At 29.7% G+C, this 16,222-nt stretch overlaps 1 protein-coding gene across 1 annotated transcript in view; it reads left to right on the top strand.

Moving 5' to 3' along the window:
* LOC132749496 (uncharacterized) overlaps positions 1–16,222 on the top strand; it is a 55,905-nt gene continuing 39,683 nt past the window's right edge. The window contains exons 1-6 of the mRNA XM_060739261.1: positions 1–137; positions 750–792; positions 4,273–4,416; positions 6,537–6,627; positions 10,948–10,968; positions 13,555–13,632. Of these exons, the coding sequence (XP_060595244.1) occupies positions 778–792; positions 4,273–4,416; positions 6,537–6,627; positions 10,948–10,968; positions 13,555–13,632 (349 nt within the window). The 5' untranslated portion in view covers positions 1–137; positions 750–777. The remainder of the gene's footprint in view (positions 138–749; positions 793–4,272; positions 4,417–6,536; positions 6,628–10,947; positions 10,969–13,554; positions 13,633–16,222) is intronic.

Raw genomic sequence — 16,222 nt, 5'->3', positions numbered from 1 at the left:
GGCGTCCTTAGTGTCACACATGGCGGGTTACTGTCAAAAAGTGAAAGGGATCTAATAAACACTTTCTCTCTCTTAGGTTTAAACCGTTTCGTTCATAGTTAAAATGGAATATTTCTGACAAAATGTCAGTTCTTCAGGTATTGCAACTTTTTTAACTAGAGTAAATAACTATTTCACCGTATTTAAAATGCTGTGCGTTTAATTAATTAACTAACTAATTAGAACTTTAAATAAAAAGTAAATTAAGAAACAAGATTAGACATGCAAAAGTAAACAGATTAGGCTTTCAATTAGGTAGATAATCTGGATTGTAAGCTTGTGTGATATATAAAACATACAAGTTGTTTTGTTAATGTTATTTAACATTTTTACTCTCAGCTCTAGTTTGACATGCAGCTTATTAATTAATTGATTTAATATTGGATATGACCAGTCGTAAAAAGAATTTTTGAGAGTGGTTTTATTTTATATTTAAAAATTGGTGACCAGCAAAGCACTAAAATCGTTATGCTTAAAGTAAGTAACCTATATCAATTTAAATAGTCTCATATATATATACATATATATATATATTGAACTAAATGAAATAAAAACTAGTGAGGAAAAAAACAACATGCATTACAATGTATCTAGCTTTTTAATTTGGTTTGACCCATTTTAAAAACTTTTTTTTTGATAAACTTGACAGGAAATATTTCATCCTCAATATATTGTTGTATTTTCACTTTCTTTTAAAATATGCAATTCAGTACCTGGCAGTGTTTTCAAGTGGATAAAATGAGTAGAAAAGAGGTAGTATTGTGTTAAGTGTCATTTCCAAATGCATGTTTAACTTAACCATCTGTGCATGTTAAATTCACATCATTTTAAGTGCTTACTTTTTTCAGAGACATATAATTATGTCTGCTTTTTTAAACAATGTTTATAATGCTCATGTCTGGCTTACTACTAGTGTATATCACACATTAAAATCATTTCTTTCAGTTTATTGTATTCCAAACTTTTTTTTTTGTGTATTAGTCTATTAGATTTTTAAAAAATATAACATCATAATTTAGGATTTCCAATTCTATGTACATTGCAATAAGTCTTAATAAAATGAAAGCTTACAAAAAAGGGAAAAAAGTCTTATAGTGGCTGCAGTTTTAAATAATCACTTGTTTTCAGCAGTTTCTTAAAGGGGTCTTATCAGAAAAGTTATTGTAAATAGTTCAATATAACATTCTCGGTTTGGGTTTGTAACGGTCAACACACATACTTTTATTGCTAAACAAATATCTCCTTATCTTTTAGAGTGATTACTAGGTGGATTTACAATATTTATTCAACTGATGAAGTCATTTACTTAAAATTTTGTAAGAAAACACATAGAGAATTTTGACAAGTTAAGTGTTAATATTATTATGAACCCAAGTGCTGTTGTCAAAATTAAAAGAAACTTGTATAGATAGTAATCAAAATCATCTCATTTATAATATTTATAAATATAATATATATAATATTTATCTTATCAGGTTTAAATACATTCAGACTTTTGAACATTTATGTTAAACTAATTAAGGGTACCGGTAACTTGGGAAAGCTAATATTGATTTTACTAGCTACATGTATATTACTGTGCTGTAGCTACTAGCTAGTGAGAAACTAATTTAGATTAGCATGTTTTTTTAATTAATAAATGTGACCATGTATGCTTGATTGGTGTCAGTATTCACAGCATCTCAATGAATCAATTGGATCACTCGTTATACAGCATCAATCATGCCCTGTGTGTTTACTACATCAATAATTGATACCAAGGCAATGAATTGGTAATTACAAGGTCTCGTGAGATACCTGAAATGTTGTGGTGTAGGAGAGAGAATTTCAGTTTTATTCACAATTTTATTGCAATTTTACAATAGAAGAATCATCAAAAGGATTCACTGATTTACATCAAGAGTATAAGAAACTCTGATATAAAGTCACCATGCAATATCTCAATGTGTTTGTTTCTGATGCAAATCTGTCAGAATTATATTGTAAAAAAATAATACATACACATTTATCTGCTTAAGTCAAGAATTGTAACATAAGATTCAACTAATTATTAAACATTATAATGTAATTCAATATAAAACTGCTTGGTGAATATCAATGGCATGACAGCATGATTTATTGCAATTGCTACAATTAAAAAAACAACAAAAGTGTTTTTGAATGTTCCTTGGTACATGTCAAATTAGCTATTTTCATTAGATTACCTGCAGGTAAATGTTTCATACTTAGCATTTCTAAGAGAGTTGATATGTAGAAGTTTCATATTACCTTTTTTTTTAAACATTTTAAAAATGGATGTGCTATAGTTTAATTCCATCAGTGAAGTTATGAAATTGTCATTCCTTTTGTTTTTACAGATTAAAATTCAAAGTTATGAAAAAATATAAGTGATATATTACATTCATGATATCTTTGTTTGAATTAAAGTTGAGCACATTTACTTTCTATGTACATGTATTTATTTCCATTGGGGATAGAAAGTCTATATTTAAATACTAAATATTTGTAGAATACCTTTAGACGCAATATAAATACCTACATTGGCGTGTTTTGTTTGGGCACACTTGTCTGCTTATTGACAAAATTGCTAAATGCACATTCACTGAAATAATATTATCATTAATAATTCACTTTGTGTAAAATTGATCTAATAAGGTATAATCTTGTATTGCATTGGATGTCTGGTACCATGTCCTCAGAATGAAAACTGATATATTGATGATATATTGTCGCATATAGCCTGGCTTAATTGTTAGTTATTAGTTTCTACCTACTGGACAATATAACAAATTTATCACAGTCATTCATCATATACCCCTATGAATGAAAGTATTGTACAAGTGTACTGGATTTTGTTGGATTTTATTACATAGTTAGAGTTTAATTGCGTTATAAATCAATTAAGTATAAACTTGTACTGCTATGTATGGATAATAACTCAAAAGCATGATGTTGAACTAATTCACAAACATGTGATGTCATTTGTTGCCATGTAACCTGTACTTCAGCTGTTTGATTAAAAACTCAGATTATAATGTGTTTGTGCCATGATGTTTAACATATCATGTACCTTCCAAACAAAGATATCTGTATGGTTTTAATTAATATTTAGCGTCCACTTGTTAAGTGAAGGGAAAATAAGTTTATCAGTGACACAGAAGTTGTTCATTCTTTGCAAATGATTTTGTGATTTTTGAAAGGCAAATATAAAAGTGATTTTCAGAGAAAGTGCTACAGGAAAAAATATCAACCTATTTCTTTATTCTTTAATTTAAAAGATATCTTAACTTAAAAATTGATATCTTAAGACTTTAAAGCATTTGAAAACTTATACTTTCTATAAAGTTATCAGACTCGTGTTATTTATCTGTGCACTTTTAAAGATATGTGTTGTGAATGAAGGTAGATAATAATTTATGGATGGATATATGCTAGGTTGCTTGACAATGAAAAGACAACCTTGGATAGGTGGAAGTTTAAAAGTAAGTTTTAATCAATCTGGTTGATTCAAGCATTTATTGGTAACCTAGTGAAAATCAAGCAGTAACACCTTTTTGCCTGTGTAAAGGTGTTTGGGAAATCTAAGATTGTTGGAAGGTCTTAAAAAGGCATAACTTATGTTAACTAATGATTTGAGTGATGAATCATGTTCAAATTAAACTATGATAAAGATAAACATTGCCAAAATATTAAAACTCTCTCTAACATACAGCTACATGTATGTATTTCTTGCTTGTGAATACTAATAACTTGCAAAATTGTTTGAAAACTCATTTAGCAGAAAATTATATTTGTCACTTGTAATAACATGTTAAATAATATATCTTTTTTTCAAAGATTCTCTTATTTATATTTAATGTAAATATATTTTTTTATATATATCGACTCTTTCTCCTATAATTTCTCTTTTGATTTTTATATTTTATACAAAGTTGCATGATATTTCAGTATATTTACATTAAAATCAAATTATTTTAAGACCCTGTCAATAAAGACCATATTTTCTAATCTCTAGATTTTTATAGACATATGGTCTTTATTGACAGACAGTCCCTTAAACATAGAGTTTTGTACTGCAACAGTTTGTATTGTACATTAAAATACTGACACTTTGTGACTTACTTATGGTCTCTAAGTATTATAGGGTTTTTGTTATTTTTGTACTGACTCAGTGACTGTATTGAATAAGATTAATATATATATTTTAATGAGTATTTTATTTTTGTATTATAGGTGTACTTGAACTGGGTGAACTCAGTGTTGAGTGATGTAGGAGGTACACCATGTAGTGGAGTGAGCGTTATTCAGGAAGGACGTATTGTTTGTCAGCTCATCGACAAACTGTGTCCTAATGCTGTCTTACAACAAAATGTGCGGGTAAGAATTTTATTCATTTCCAAGAAGATCAATCTTATTTTACTATCTGATTCATTTATGTAAGTGACTTGTATTGCACTGATTTTTTTTGTCAAAATGCATAAAATTAGAAGCAAACTGTATAAAGTCTGATGATGAGAGTGCATGCTGACCGGACTCTTTGATGATGGTATTATAAAATTATCATCATGGCTAACATTTTGTGTGAAAAATTTGTATTTAAAAAGAGGAGAGAAAAAATGTACATATGTAAATTGAAGTTGTCAAGCGTTGATTACTGTTTTTTATTCAGACCTGGAGATACTTGATAGATTATCCTTTGAAATTTCTAAATGCTTATTAATTAATTCTTAACTGCAGGGTGCTTTCATTTCATTTTTGTTTACAGACAAAGTTATACACTTCTGTCATGAAATTCTAGTTCATTTAAACAAAAAAATTAAAAAATTACTTCAATTTCTTAGCTGAACAAAAAACAAAAATAGATATACCGGTATGTCATTTCCAAATAAGCATGTCAAATATTAATGTTGAATTAGATTTGTTTGTTTTGGTAAATAAATTCTATATCATGTGATACCCTATGTAAAATATAATAGCTTTAGCTAAAATTTCATATGAAAGATATAAACTATTTTAGGATTAATTTGTAAATATATTCAATAACAGTTTTATTTGTTCATTGCATCACAGTCAAATGTTTGATAGAAAGAACATTTTGAAATTATTTATGATGCAAATTTTGATAATTTATTTATCTGAATATATCTTTATTATTATTTATTACCAGGTCAGTGTATAAAAATGATATTCTTTCCTTTTCTTAATAATGTTTTAAGTTAGGGTTCAAGTATTTACATAAAGACTTACAATATATGCCTTTAAGGAGATTTGATACATTTATATCTTGAATTATAATAGACCTTAAATGGAGTTTTTGTTGTTAGTAAAATATAAATGGCCATTAAGTCCTTGCTTTTATAAGGTGTCTGTTTACTGTATGAAAAGAATTTTTATGGACTGACAGGTTGGTAAACACTTGCGATAATATATTTAACATGGAGATTTGAAAGATTATCAGTTAATTGAAATTTCTATTAAGCGTCAAGTATGTTTCTTAGGTTTTCGGTTAAGTGTATGAAGGGCAAGCTTCTATCACGCTAACCTATGATTTTGGCAACCTTATATATAATAATCATAAGGCCATTTTCCCTTTATCTTGTTCTAATGATTTAAATGTATATTCAGCAAATTTCCACCTAATTGAAATGTTGTTGAAAATGTCTTTAGAAAATATGTGTAAAATTGATTATGATAAAAGGTTTATATTTAATATAAGGGTAAAGGTATTTAAGTCCTATTCAACTGTAAACTGATGTCTGATCTTTAAGGAAGGATTTCTTTGACATGTAAATTCGCCTCTTTATTTACATCAAATGCACTTGAAGAGTACAAAAAATGTTTTGAAAGTAAGAACGCATTAAATTGTACTTTATATTTGAAATGTTCTTGGGTTTGATGATTTTGAACAGAATGTGAACTACTGTTTATTTCTTTCCATTTGTTAGGATATGGGAAGCATTTGTTCATGTGTGGTCAACACAATTTAAATTTTCATGGTGAAATGGATATGAATGGAATCATGAATTATTTGATATCAGTTTCATTTATCTTTCTACACTTATTTGATTTGTATATTATAGTTACATTTTATGGTTTAATTTGTAAAGATAAAAAAACACCATCAAACATGCAGCATTGTTTATGCCTAACTTTGACTACAATTTTTAACAAAGATACATCTGAACATTGGTGAGAATTAACTGTGTTATAAATGGAGTATTTTTAAGCTTCTAAAGATATACTTTAAGGCTTTGATTCTTTAATAAGTTGAACAGTATTATCTAAGCTTTATACATGTAGGATTCCACTGTTTCAGTATGTTTTTTTAAATTCACGATACAATCATATTTCCCGATCCTAATGAAAAGATGTGCCAATTACTTGTTGAAAAAATCAATTATTTTAATTGCTAAAAGCTGTCATCTTAAAGGCAAATTTTTATGTATCTACGTTAATAAATAACTGTAAACTATTGAAACTACTTTGGTATTTTTCAGAAATCAGGGAACATAACACCTCAAAGGTACCTGCGAGCTGCGCTAGACCACATGCGAAGTCATGGCGTAAAGTTCCATTTTACACCTCAAGGTATGTTTGTCCACACCATGCATTATCTGCTACTTTACAGCTTCAGCTAGTACAATACTTTAACACTATTGTATTTACATATTTATATTATAATATATATTTCTTTTATCCTGTACATAATTGCATTAATTTCCTGGGCTATCTCCTTTGTTTTTACACATCTTCATAATTGTCTGATTTATTTTAAAACCTTGATCTGTGAGGCCATGCTGGAAGCTGTTTATATTTACAGCATTCTGCCTAATTTTAATAATTTATTACATTTCTGTAGCATATAAGTCATTGTAAGAGTATCTCAAACAAAACAATCTTGGACGTATATCATGCTCTGGTTGATTTTGCTTGGTCAGAATTGTACGAGGTACACACGTGCAGCCTAACAAAATTCACAAAAAAAATTAATAAAACCAAACCCATCAATAGAGCATTTAAAAAACAAGTAACAATGGAAATATGGATTTTTTTGTTTCTGGTAAGTTGTTTTTGTACATAAAATCAGTATACATATATTTAGCAAAACATAAAGAGGTTAATTAATAAATATCAATAATTGATCTGGGGGACAATTTTTGGATGTGTCATGTTGCATCATTATTACCACAATCTGATTTACACCTTGTGTTGTATTATTTTTGAGATATATTATTAAATTGTATGAGGAAGATAATTTGAATGTCATTTCATTACATTAGCATAAGCTTATGCTTTACATTATTTTATAAAAGCAATGCAATAATGTCACATGATTTTTGCATTACATTAATACTTTGCCATGGTTACATATGCAGGGTGCTTGTTATTGTCATCATGGACAAATATAGCGCACTAGTGCACACAAAAGATAATTTGAAGAAACTTCTTCTCAAGATGTTATTACTTTTTTTCAGTCAACATCTAGAAAAGAATAATTAATGCTGTCATTTGCTAATTCATATTTTTATGTAAGATTTATAACATACCAAAAATGCTTCCTTGTGTGTGAAATAAGTCACAAAATGGTACATTTAATCAGTGTTAATGATAACATAATTATGCAACCAGTATTAAGACCTTAACATACAATTGTACTGTTTATTCAAAGTAAGTGTTAAGGTAATGGTAAACAGGGTCACCAAACTACAAGAAAAGAAAAAATATTGACATTAATCCAGAGATTTGCATGGAATTTTATAAATTCATTTGTATTCAGTTTACTTTTCTATATCTTGATTAAAACATTCTTTATTGAAAGTAGGATACAATGAAACATAAGTATGGAAGTTAGGAACAAAAAAAATGCTCTCTAGTGCATAATTTTCTTCTGTAAGATGTAAAATAGTAGTGTATATTTGTGCTTGTGAATACATAATTCATTACATTCAATGAGTGTATAAATTGTGTTTGTTCAGACCGATCTAGGATAGAAAACAGTTTGCATATCGTAACTTTATATTGATTTTACTCAAACAAATTCGTTTGATTTATTGCAGGCACTTTTTTAAAAATATTTAAAGGCGAATACATAAATATTGAATTTTTCCTTGAAATGTTAGATATAAGCTGATTTTCAAATGTAAATACTGTTTAAGACTAAATAAAATGTTTGTATTAAAAGTTTTAATCATTTTTGTAAACAGAACATAGGTGGATTAAACATGATCTTCTTTTTACAAGTTGGATTACTCCAGATAGAAATACCTGTGAAAAAATATTTAATCTAAATATTTCTCACTTAATCAGCCTGGTGGACATGATCAGACATATCACTTACTACTATATCTAAGGTCAAAGGCGACCAAAATAATAAAAAAATAATTAGAAATTTTATCTTAAGAAATAAATAGATTCTTCCGAACAAAAGTATGATGAAATTTTATGTTTAGTAAATTAAAATTTAGATGAAAATTGAATTGAATTATATTTTAAGATTTTAAGGAAGCTTGGTATACTTTGAGATGAAACATTCAATCTAAAATGTTACAAGTCTGAAATTTTCAACATTTTTTAACAATTGCCTAAATAGCTAATAAGTAGACTTCAATAGCTTATTTGAATATATGAGGACCATTCTGTATTCCTAAGATTTTTTTTTGGGGGGGGGGGGGGGGAAGAAAACACAACATATCATGGGTCAGTATATTTCTGGCATTAAAAAGTAAATGAAACAGTGGTCTGTTAACTAATATATGTCCTTTAATGCTGCAGTTACTTCCTGATAGGGTTTTTAACTCCTGCCAAAGCAGCAGTAATGCCTGTCCACTGTGCAACCAATATGTGGCCAGGCCATCCAGCAGTGCTGTTGTTTGGTCACTATTACTACTTCTGTATTGAAATCCTTGTAACTTCCAATAGACAGTCCAAAAAGTAGGAAGATATAGAAGGAAGTTCAAAAAAATTTAAAATAAGCGTAAAATTTCTCATAGGTACTTTTATTTATTGGTACACATTTTCTAGCTCAATGAAGTATTGTGCTTGAAATATGAAAAATTATACTGTGGAATCAATTTTCACTTAAAAAATTATCAACCATTTTCTGTGAATATATTTGTAGAGCAAACATTGTTTGATAACTGAACTACTGAAAGGTTCAATTATTTTCACTTTTTATTGAATTAAGCCAATAAAGACATTTTTAAATGGAATTTGCTTGTACAATGTAATAAATTGTTCTCTTAATTATTAAGGTATTGTAGATTAAAGACTAATTTTCTACAGATTTACGTCAACAGCAACATACAACTCAGAAGTATACAAATTGTTCATGGTCCCTATATAGAGCTAAAGTCAATCTTTGTTATCTGGACAAAAAAATAGTTTCAAAATTTTGAGTGAAAATGAAAACGCTCATTAAACTGAGACAAAACTGTACAGTTATGCATTGAAAACAGATAAATTACCATGCTCCACCGATAACTAAATGGAAACAATGGGCGAAATATCAGATAAACGCCAGATTTGAAGTTACACACCTACTTAAATTACGTCTTTGTGCAAAACTTTCACAGGGTAAAATCTACACTACTGGACTTTGCCTGTAATGGAATTGAAAGCTTTCAAAATGTTAATCACATAATCCAATTCAATCTTGAATATCTCAAAGTTTATAAAACACAATAATACCCTAGTCTAAGCTGACAAAATGCTTTAATAGCTCAGATAGAAGAGAAAGATTAGACTGTATTAATTATATGGTCAGAAATATTTTATGTATATCTAATTAAAAAGAAACATAATTTGCTATTTGAATATACTAACAGTTTATTTGCAATGTGTACACATTTTCAATGTAAACAGTTTTTCAATACTTCATTTTCTCTATAGTTTCATTGTTATATTTTACCATACTATATAATTGATAGCACATTTTTATGCCCTTGAAGGACGACATATTAAAATCACACAGTCCGTTTGTCTGTCTGTCCACCCATCAGCCTGTGCATCCCCACTTACACAACATTCGTGTCGGGACTGTAACTTTGTCATGCATTGAAGGATTTTAAAACAACTTGGCATAAATGTCTACCACATCATGATGTGTCGCTTCAAAGACCCATGTCCCTACCTCAAAGGTCAAGGTCACACTTAGTGTTTGAAGGTTCATATTCTCACAGTTAGAGTTTAAAGGTACAGACTGTAACTGTCAATCATGCAACAATTTTTAAATAACGTAGCTTATTTGTTTACCACATCAAGAAAACATGTTGTGTCTAAGACCCATGTCCCTACCTCAAAGGTCAAGATCACACTAGTTTTATAGTTTGAAGGTACTCATTCTCACAAGAAGAGTTTGAAGGTACACATTCGTGTCCGGACTGTAACTTTGTCATGCATGGAAGGATTTTAAAATAACTTGGCACAAATGTCTACCACATCAAGATGAAATGTAGCGTCCAAGACCCATGTCTGTACCTCCAAGGTCAAGGTGGTAACTTTGCTATTAATAGCAAATCATTTTACAAGAACAATATTAAGCAGTTAGTTACTGTTATTCTCTTTTCTTTTCATAGTACCTTTCTGCAATACTTACAAAACCTTTTTGAGGGTATTTGTCACTTTTGTGTGATAGCTCTTGTTAATCAAATACTTTTAAAAAGTATTTTAAAAGATTTCTGTGTGTTAAATTGATGAAACCTTGAGTACCGTAAACCTATTCAGTAATCAATTTTAAACTTGAAAAGAAATGAATATTATATTAATTTTGTCAAGAATTTAAGTAAAGCTGTTTCTTATGTTCTTTTTTTTCTATAAAAGACATTAATTCATTACTTTAATTTGTCCCTGGTTTATTGTTTGGTGCAGTTTATCTAGAATTTTAATTTTATTACTTGACAACTATTTTAGACTGGATGAAATGGCAGAAGAGTAAGTGAATGAAGAGATCATCATTTTATCATTAAGGCTCTTTTATCCATCAATATTTTCATACATATTTTAATGATGCAGTGTGGGTAGTGTTATTTTACAGCAATGTCTCCGTATTTCCTGTAGCATATGACTGGCTTTACTTCTTACTACTTTTGTCTTCTTTTCTTCAACTCTTTCATCTTTGTAAAAAGTATGAGTTTCTGTTCTAAAACTGCTTTTTTCCATTAACATTGTTTTCCCTGCGTACATTTACAGCTACATGTATGATACTAAAGCCCTCTCAGATTTCTCATTTACTTTTTCTTTCTAAACTGGTTTATTTGTGTTTTTATGGTGGTTTTTTTTGATACATCTCTTTTATTGCAAACAGTTCTTTTACTGCAATCATACTTTTACCAATATCTTTAATATCTGTTCAAGTTTACAGCACATTCAAGAATTTCTTGTATGTATGCTGTCATTTTATGTAAGGGAGGTTAATCTAGTAGTCATGTTACAGTAATCTAGAGGGAGACAACTCAAGAAAATATAACAAGAAGTGTAACTCTGCTTGCGTTATTTTTGAACTGAAGTAGTAGTATGTTACTCATAAGATCATTTACATTTTATCAGGAGATTTTGAGTACCTTATTTATGTTGTATTGATTCTAACCCAAAATAAACTCATTTATATTCCATTTTATTGGCAGGCAGTTAGGTTTGAAGAGAAGTTTAACTGATAAAGAAAATTAAACATAAATTGATCACTTTGATTCAATAAAAATACATTCCTTTAGTAAGACATAAAAGTTGTAAATGTGAAAATCATTCAAATCTATTCAATATACTTCCAAACCCTCACTATTATTGCATATATCTTTTGATCTAATTGTACAATTTGTGTGACTTAAGTTATTCCCAAGTTCCTCCTTCATTCATTTACATTTTTTTTTTGGTGGAAAAGATGATGTTTACTGTTATTGCAGTTTGTTGAAAAGCTATAATTATATCAAATCAGGAAATCGGTTTGCATTTAAGGCCTTTTTCTTGCTAAGATACTAGTATCATATATGACTCTGTCTGATACATGACATTGTGCAACAACAGTAGGGGCCTGCTTGTTACAATTGTGATTCCCTGCTATCTGTCTTAACTATCTGTTGTTGGCATCTAAATCTTCACCAATTATATTGTTCTTGGTAAATGTTGAAATGCTAACAGCAATCATCTCTATAGTGGAACAAATTTGTTATCTTTGCCAAGAGAATCAAATTATATATACATTTTATCTTAATCCATAGGAATAATAAAGTGTGTGAGGCAAATTATCTAAAAATTGCCAAACAATATTTTATGTAAAACTGATATGAAGAGCAATTTAAGTATTGTGACTATTTCTCAACTTGTATATAAGTGCTATAAGCCTATATAGATGTAGTGTAGAAAAAGTATACATTTAATTGATCGGAAGACTTAGTGAATATTGACAGGGCTTTAAGATAATGATGCTCTGATGAATCTTGTAGGATTATCAACAGCATTATGTTTGATATGTAGATATGTTATGTACACAATGTGTCCCAGTCTGGCTTACTGCACACATTGATCAGACCTGGAATTCTCTCTCAAGTTAATACAAAAGTAAAGACAACTAATCTATTGTCCTATATATGTATAAATTCTATCACAACTATGAGGTAAATATTGGTACGGATCTCATCTTTACAACTCAGTAGGGAGACAGTTTGGTATTTGGACCTTAGGAGGCTCACTGCTGGCCACTGCATATGTTTCAAACAATATGATATATTATGCTATTGCCATTATGCCATTTAATTAATGAGTTATTAGTGGAACAACTTTGAGAGATTTTGAGAGTTCTTGTATAGTATCCAGGTTACTACTCACCTGTCATAGATTGTCCAAAACAGACTGTGTTTATTAACAGTATACATGTATACTGTGGTATCTTGACATGCCTTCATAACAAGGCATTTTGTATACTGTGGTATCTTGATATAAGTTATGTTTTGAGAAATTCATATCACATGCCTTCATAACAAATCATTTTCTGAATTAAGAAAAGGTCTGATGCTTTCATTGAATAAAACCATCTAAATAGCTTTATTTTAGGTCAGTCATCCTTCAATACAATATTTTCTTGCTTTTAATTTTACATAGTATTTTACTTTCTAATGAAGGCATATGGTCTTACTGTTCTTCTTTCTTTTTAACTGTGATTTGTTACAATCATTCTAGTTCACCAAACATTTTTTATTTGAAAATAAAATGTTTTCAAAATTGATGCAGAAGCAGAATCAAGTTCAACAAATTATCCAACATTTTTATTATTATTATTTGTTTATTTGTTTTTGTTTTTTTGTTTTTTATAAATAACAAACTGAAATAATTTGGTTTAGAATGTTTGCAAGTTGCTTATCAAAATTTAAGATCTGAACATCATTAAGTAAATAAATTTGCAGCATTGATAAGTTCAGCTTATTTTGTCTTTTCTTTTTAATTTAACAATTTAAAACAAATCTTGAGGCATTTTGTTGTAAGTGGTTATACATACATTTATTGTAGTCTGTGTTTACATTTCAGATGTATTGGATGGGGATATAAAGTCAATCCTTGATGTTCTATGGCTCATCATATTAAATTATTCAGTACATTCTATTAGTAAGTATTGACCATGCTTTATTATATGGTTACGACAGTTTCTATATATAGTAACAGTGTTTGTATGTGAACTTTTTTAGGTACATGCATGCATTGATACCCTGGTAATTTCCGTCTTTAAGATAAAGCTTTAAAGGGACTTTGGTGTCACACATGTTTACTTTTTGTTGGTTTCTATATCCTTTCACATATGTGGACCTTATTACTTTTGGCCTATACACAGCTGTTTAAGGCAGTTTTTGTATTTTCTGATCAAAGATCAGGAAATACAAAGCTGACATTCTATCTCTGACACAGCGGTTAACGACAAACCTAACAACAAGTAGTTCTTAAAACAGCTTAAAACTAGCGATTTAAAAGAAAGAAATATTTCTATTTTGTTACATGTATCCAACAAATTACAACGCATTCAAAGTTTAAAAGTATCATTGTCTTATAGAATTGTCAATAAATGCACCATCACAAATTTCCCAAATGATTTTAATCAATGAAAATGCTATTTTTAACGATGTCGATTACCAAATACTACACAAATAAATCTGACTGTCGAGTAGTGGAATATATAGATTGTACATGTCAGACTGTTTTGGCGAGAAGATTTTCGCTAAATTATTTGCATTAATTTAAAACAACAGGTTTATCATGAACAAAATACCTTTAAATTAATAAGGATAACAAACCCGAAATGCAATGGAAATTCTAAATTTGAATTACTTAATTTTATTCAGGCTTTGCTCGTATAACTTCTCCATGGTGCAGGGGTAACGCGCTCGTTTAGTGTGTGAGAGGTCTGGGGTTCAAATCCCAGTCGAGGCAACTATTTGTTTTATTTTTTTTTAAGTGTCTTTGTTAAGGAAGTAGCCACTATATGCAAGGATAAAGTGTGGCTGTCATAAAAAATGAACATAAATGATTTTTTGATGAAACTCTAGTTATGCAAAATTCCGTATGTATCAAACTCTGGTGCCCTGCAAGATGAATTATAGTACATAAAAATAAACTTATACAGGAAAATACATACAAATATACAGTACGATTTAGATTGCAAAGATCAAAAAATACCACAAAGCTTGCAGCACTTTGATTATAGATGGGGGTAATGGGGTAAATATTTGTGACACTAAAAGACTTTACATGTCAATGTAAAATACACAAAAATTCACAATCTAACTCTATTAGTCCACTTTGCTATTTCACTATTGATTTTTTACATGATTATGTCCTATTTCACATAGAAATTATTCCTAAATTTTGTTTTTAGCTCACCAGAACCGAAGGTTCAGGGTGAGCTATTAGTATCAAAGGGGAATGCTCCGGCATCCTTCGTCATGCGTCAACAAGCGTCTTCTCTGAAACTGCCGGGCAGATTGACTTCAAATTTGGTCTGTAGCATCTTTGTGACAGTCACACTTGAATTTGCTCATGTCATTTCCATTGGCCCCTTTTATGGGTCAACAGAGCTAAAGATAGAAAAACCTTTAAACATCTTCTTCTACAGAACTAATTGATGGATGATCACCAAACTTTGCCTGTAGCATTCTTGGGTAGTCTTTTATCAATTTTGCTCATATTTAATTTGATTGGCCCCTTTTAGGGGCTGCTAAAGCTAAAAATAGAAATACCTTTAAACCTCTATTTCTACAGAACTAATGGATGGATGATCACCAAACTTTGTCTGTAGCATCCTTAGGTAGTCTGTCATCAAGTTTACTCATATAAATTTGATTGGCCCCTTTTAGGGGTCTCTAGGGCTAAAAATAGTAAAACCTTTAAACATCTTCTACAGAACTAATTGATGGATGATGACCAAACTTTGTCTGTAGCATTCTTGAGAAGGCTTTTATCAAGTTTGCTCATATTAATTTGAATGGCCCCTTTTAGGGGCTGCTAAAGCTAAAAATAAAAATACATTTAAACGCCTATTTCTACAGAACTTATTGATGGATGATCACCAAACTTTGTCTGTAGCATTCTTAGGTAGTCTTTTATCAATTTTGCTCATATTAATTTGATTGGCACCTTTTAGGGATCTCTAGAGCTAAAAATAGAAAACCTTTGGACATTTTTATGCCCCCGCCATATAATGGCTGGGGCATATAGTGTTACCCTGTTCCGTCATTCCGCCCTTCCGTCATTCTGTCTTTCCATCATTCTGTCATTCCGTCATCACCAGTTTTCATTCATTATCTTAGTAACGGTTGCACACATTCAACTCAAATTTGGCATATGGATATTTCATGAGAAAATACAGGTCAAGTTCGAATTTGGTCATGGTTCGATGATTTTTGGCAGAGTTATGCCCCTTTCACTATGAAAATAATATGAAATTTTCAGTTTCCGTTCATTATCTCTCCAACAGTATTACACATTCAACTCAAACTTGACATATGGATATGTCATGAGAAAATACAGGTCAAGTTCGAATTTGGTTATGGTTCGATGATTTTTGGCAGAGTTATGCCCCTTTTACTTTGAAAATAATATGAAATTTTCAGTTTCCGTTCATTATCTCCCCAACGGTATTACACATTCAACTCAAACTTGACATATGGATATGTCATGAGAAAATACAGGTTAATTCAAATTTGGT

The sequence above is a fragment of the Ruditapes philippinarum genome, unplaced genomic scaffold (assembly GCF_026571515.1).
Source record: "Ruditapes philippinarum isolate M1 unplaced genomic scaffold, ASM2657151v2 ctg575_1_1_1_1, whole genome shotgun sequence".
NCBI lineage: Eukaryota > Metazoa > Mollusca > Bivalvia > Venerida > Veneridae > Ruditapes > Ruditapes philippinarum.
Note: the sequence above shows the minus strand (reverse complement) of the source record. Positions and strands in the feature narration are given on the sequence as shown.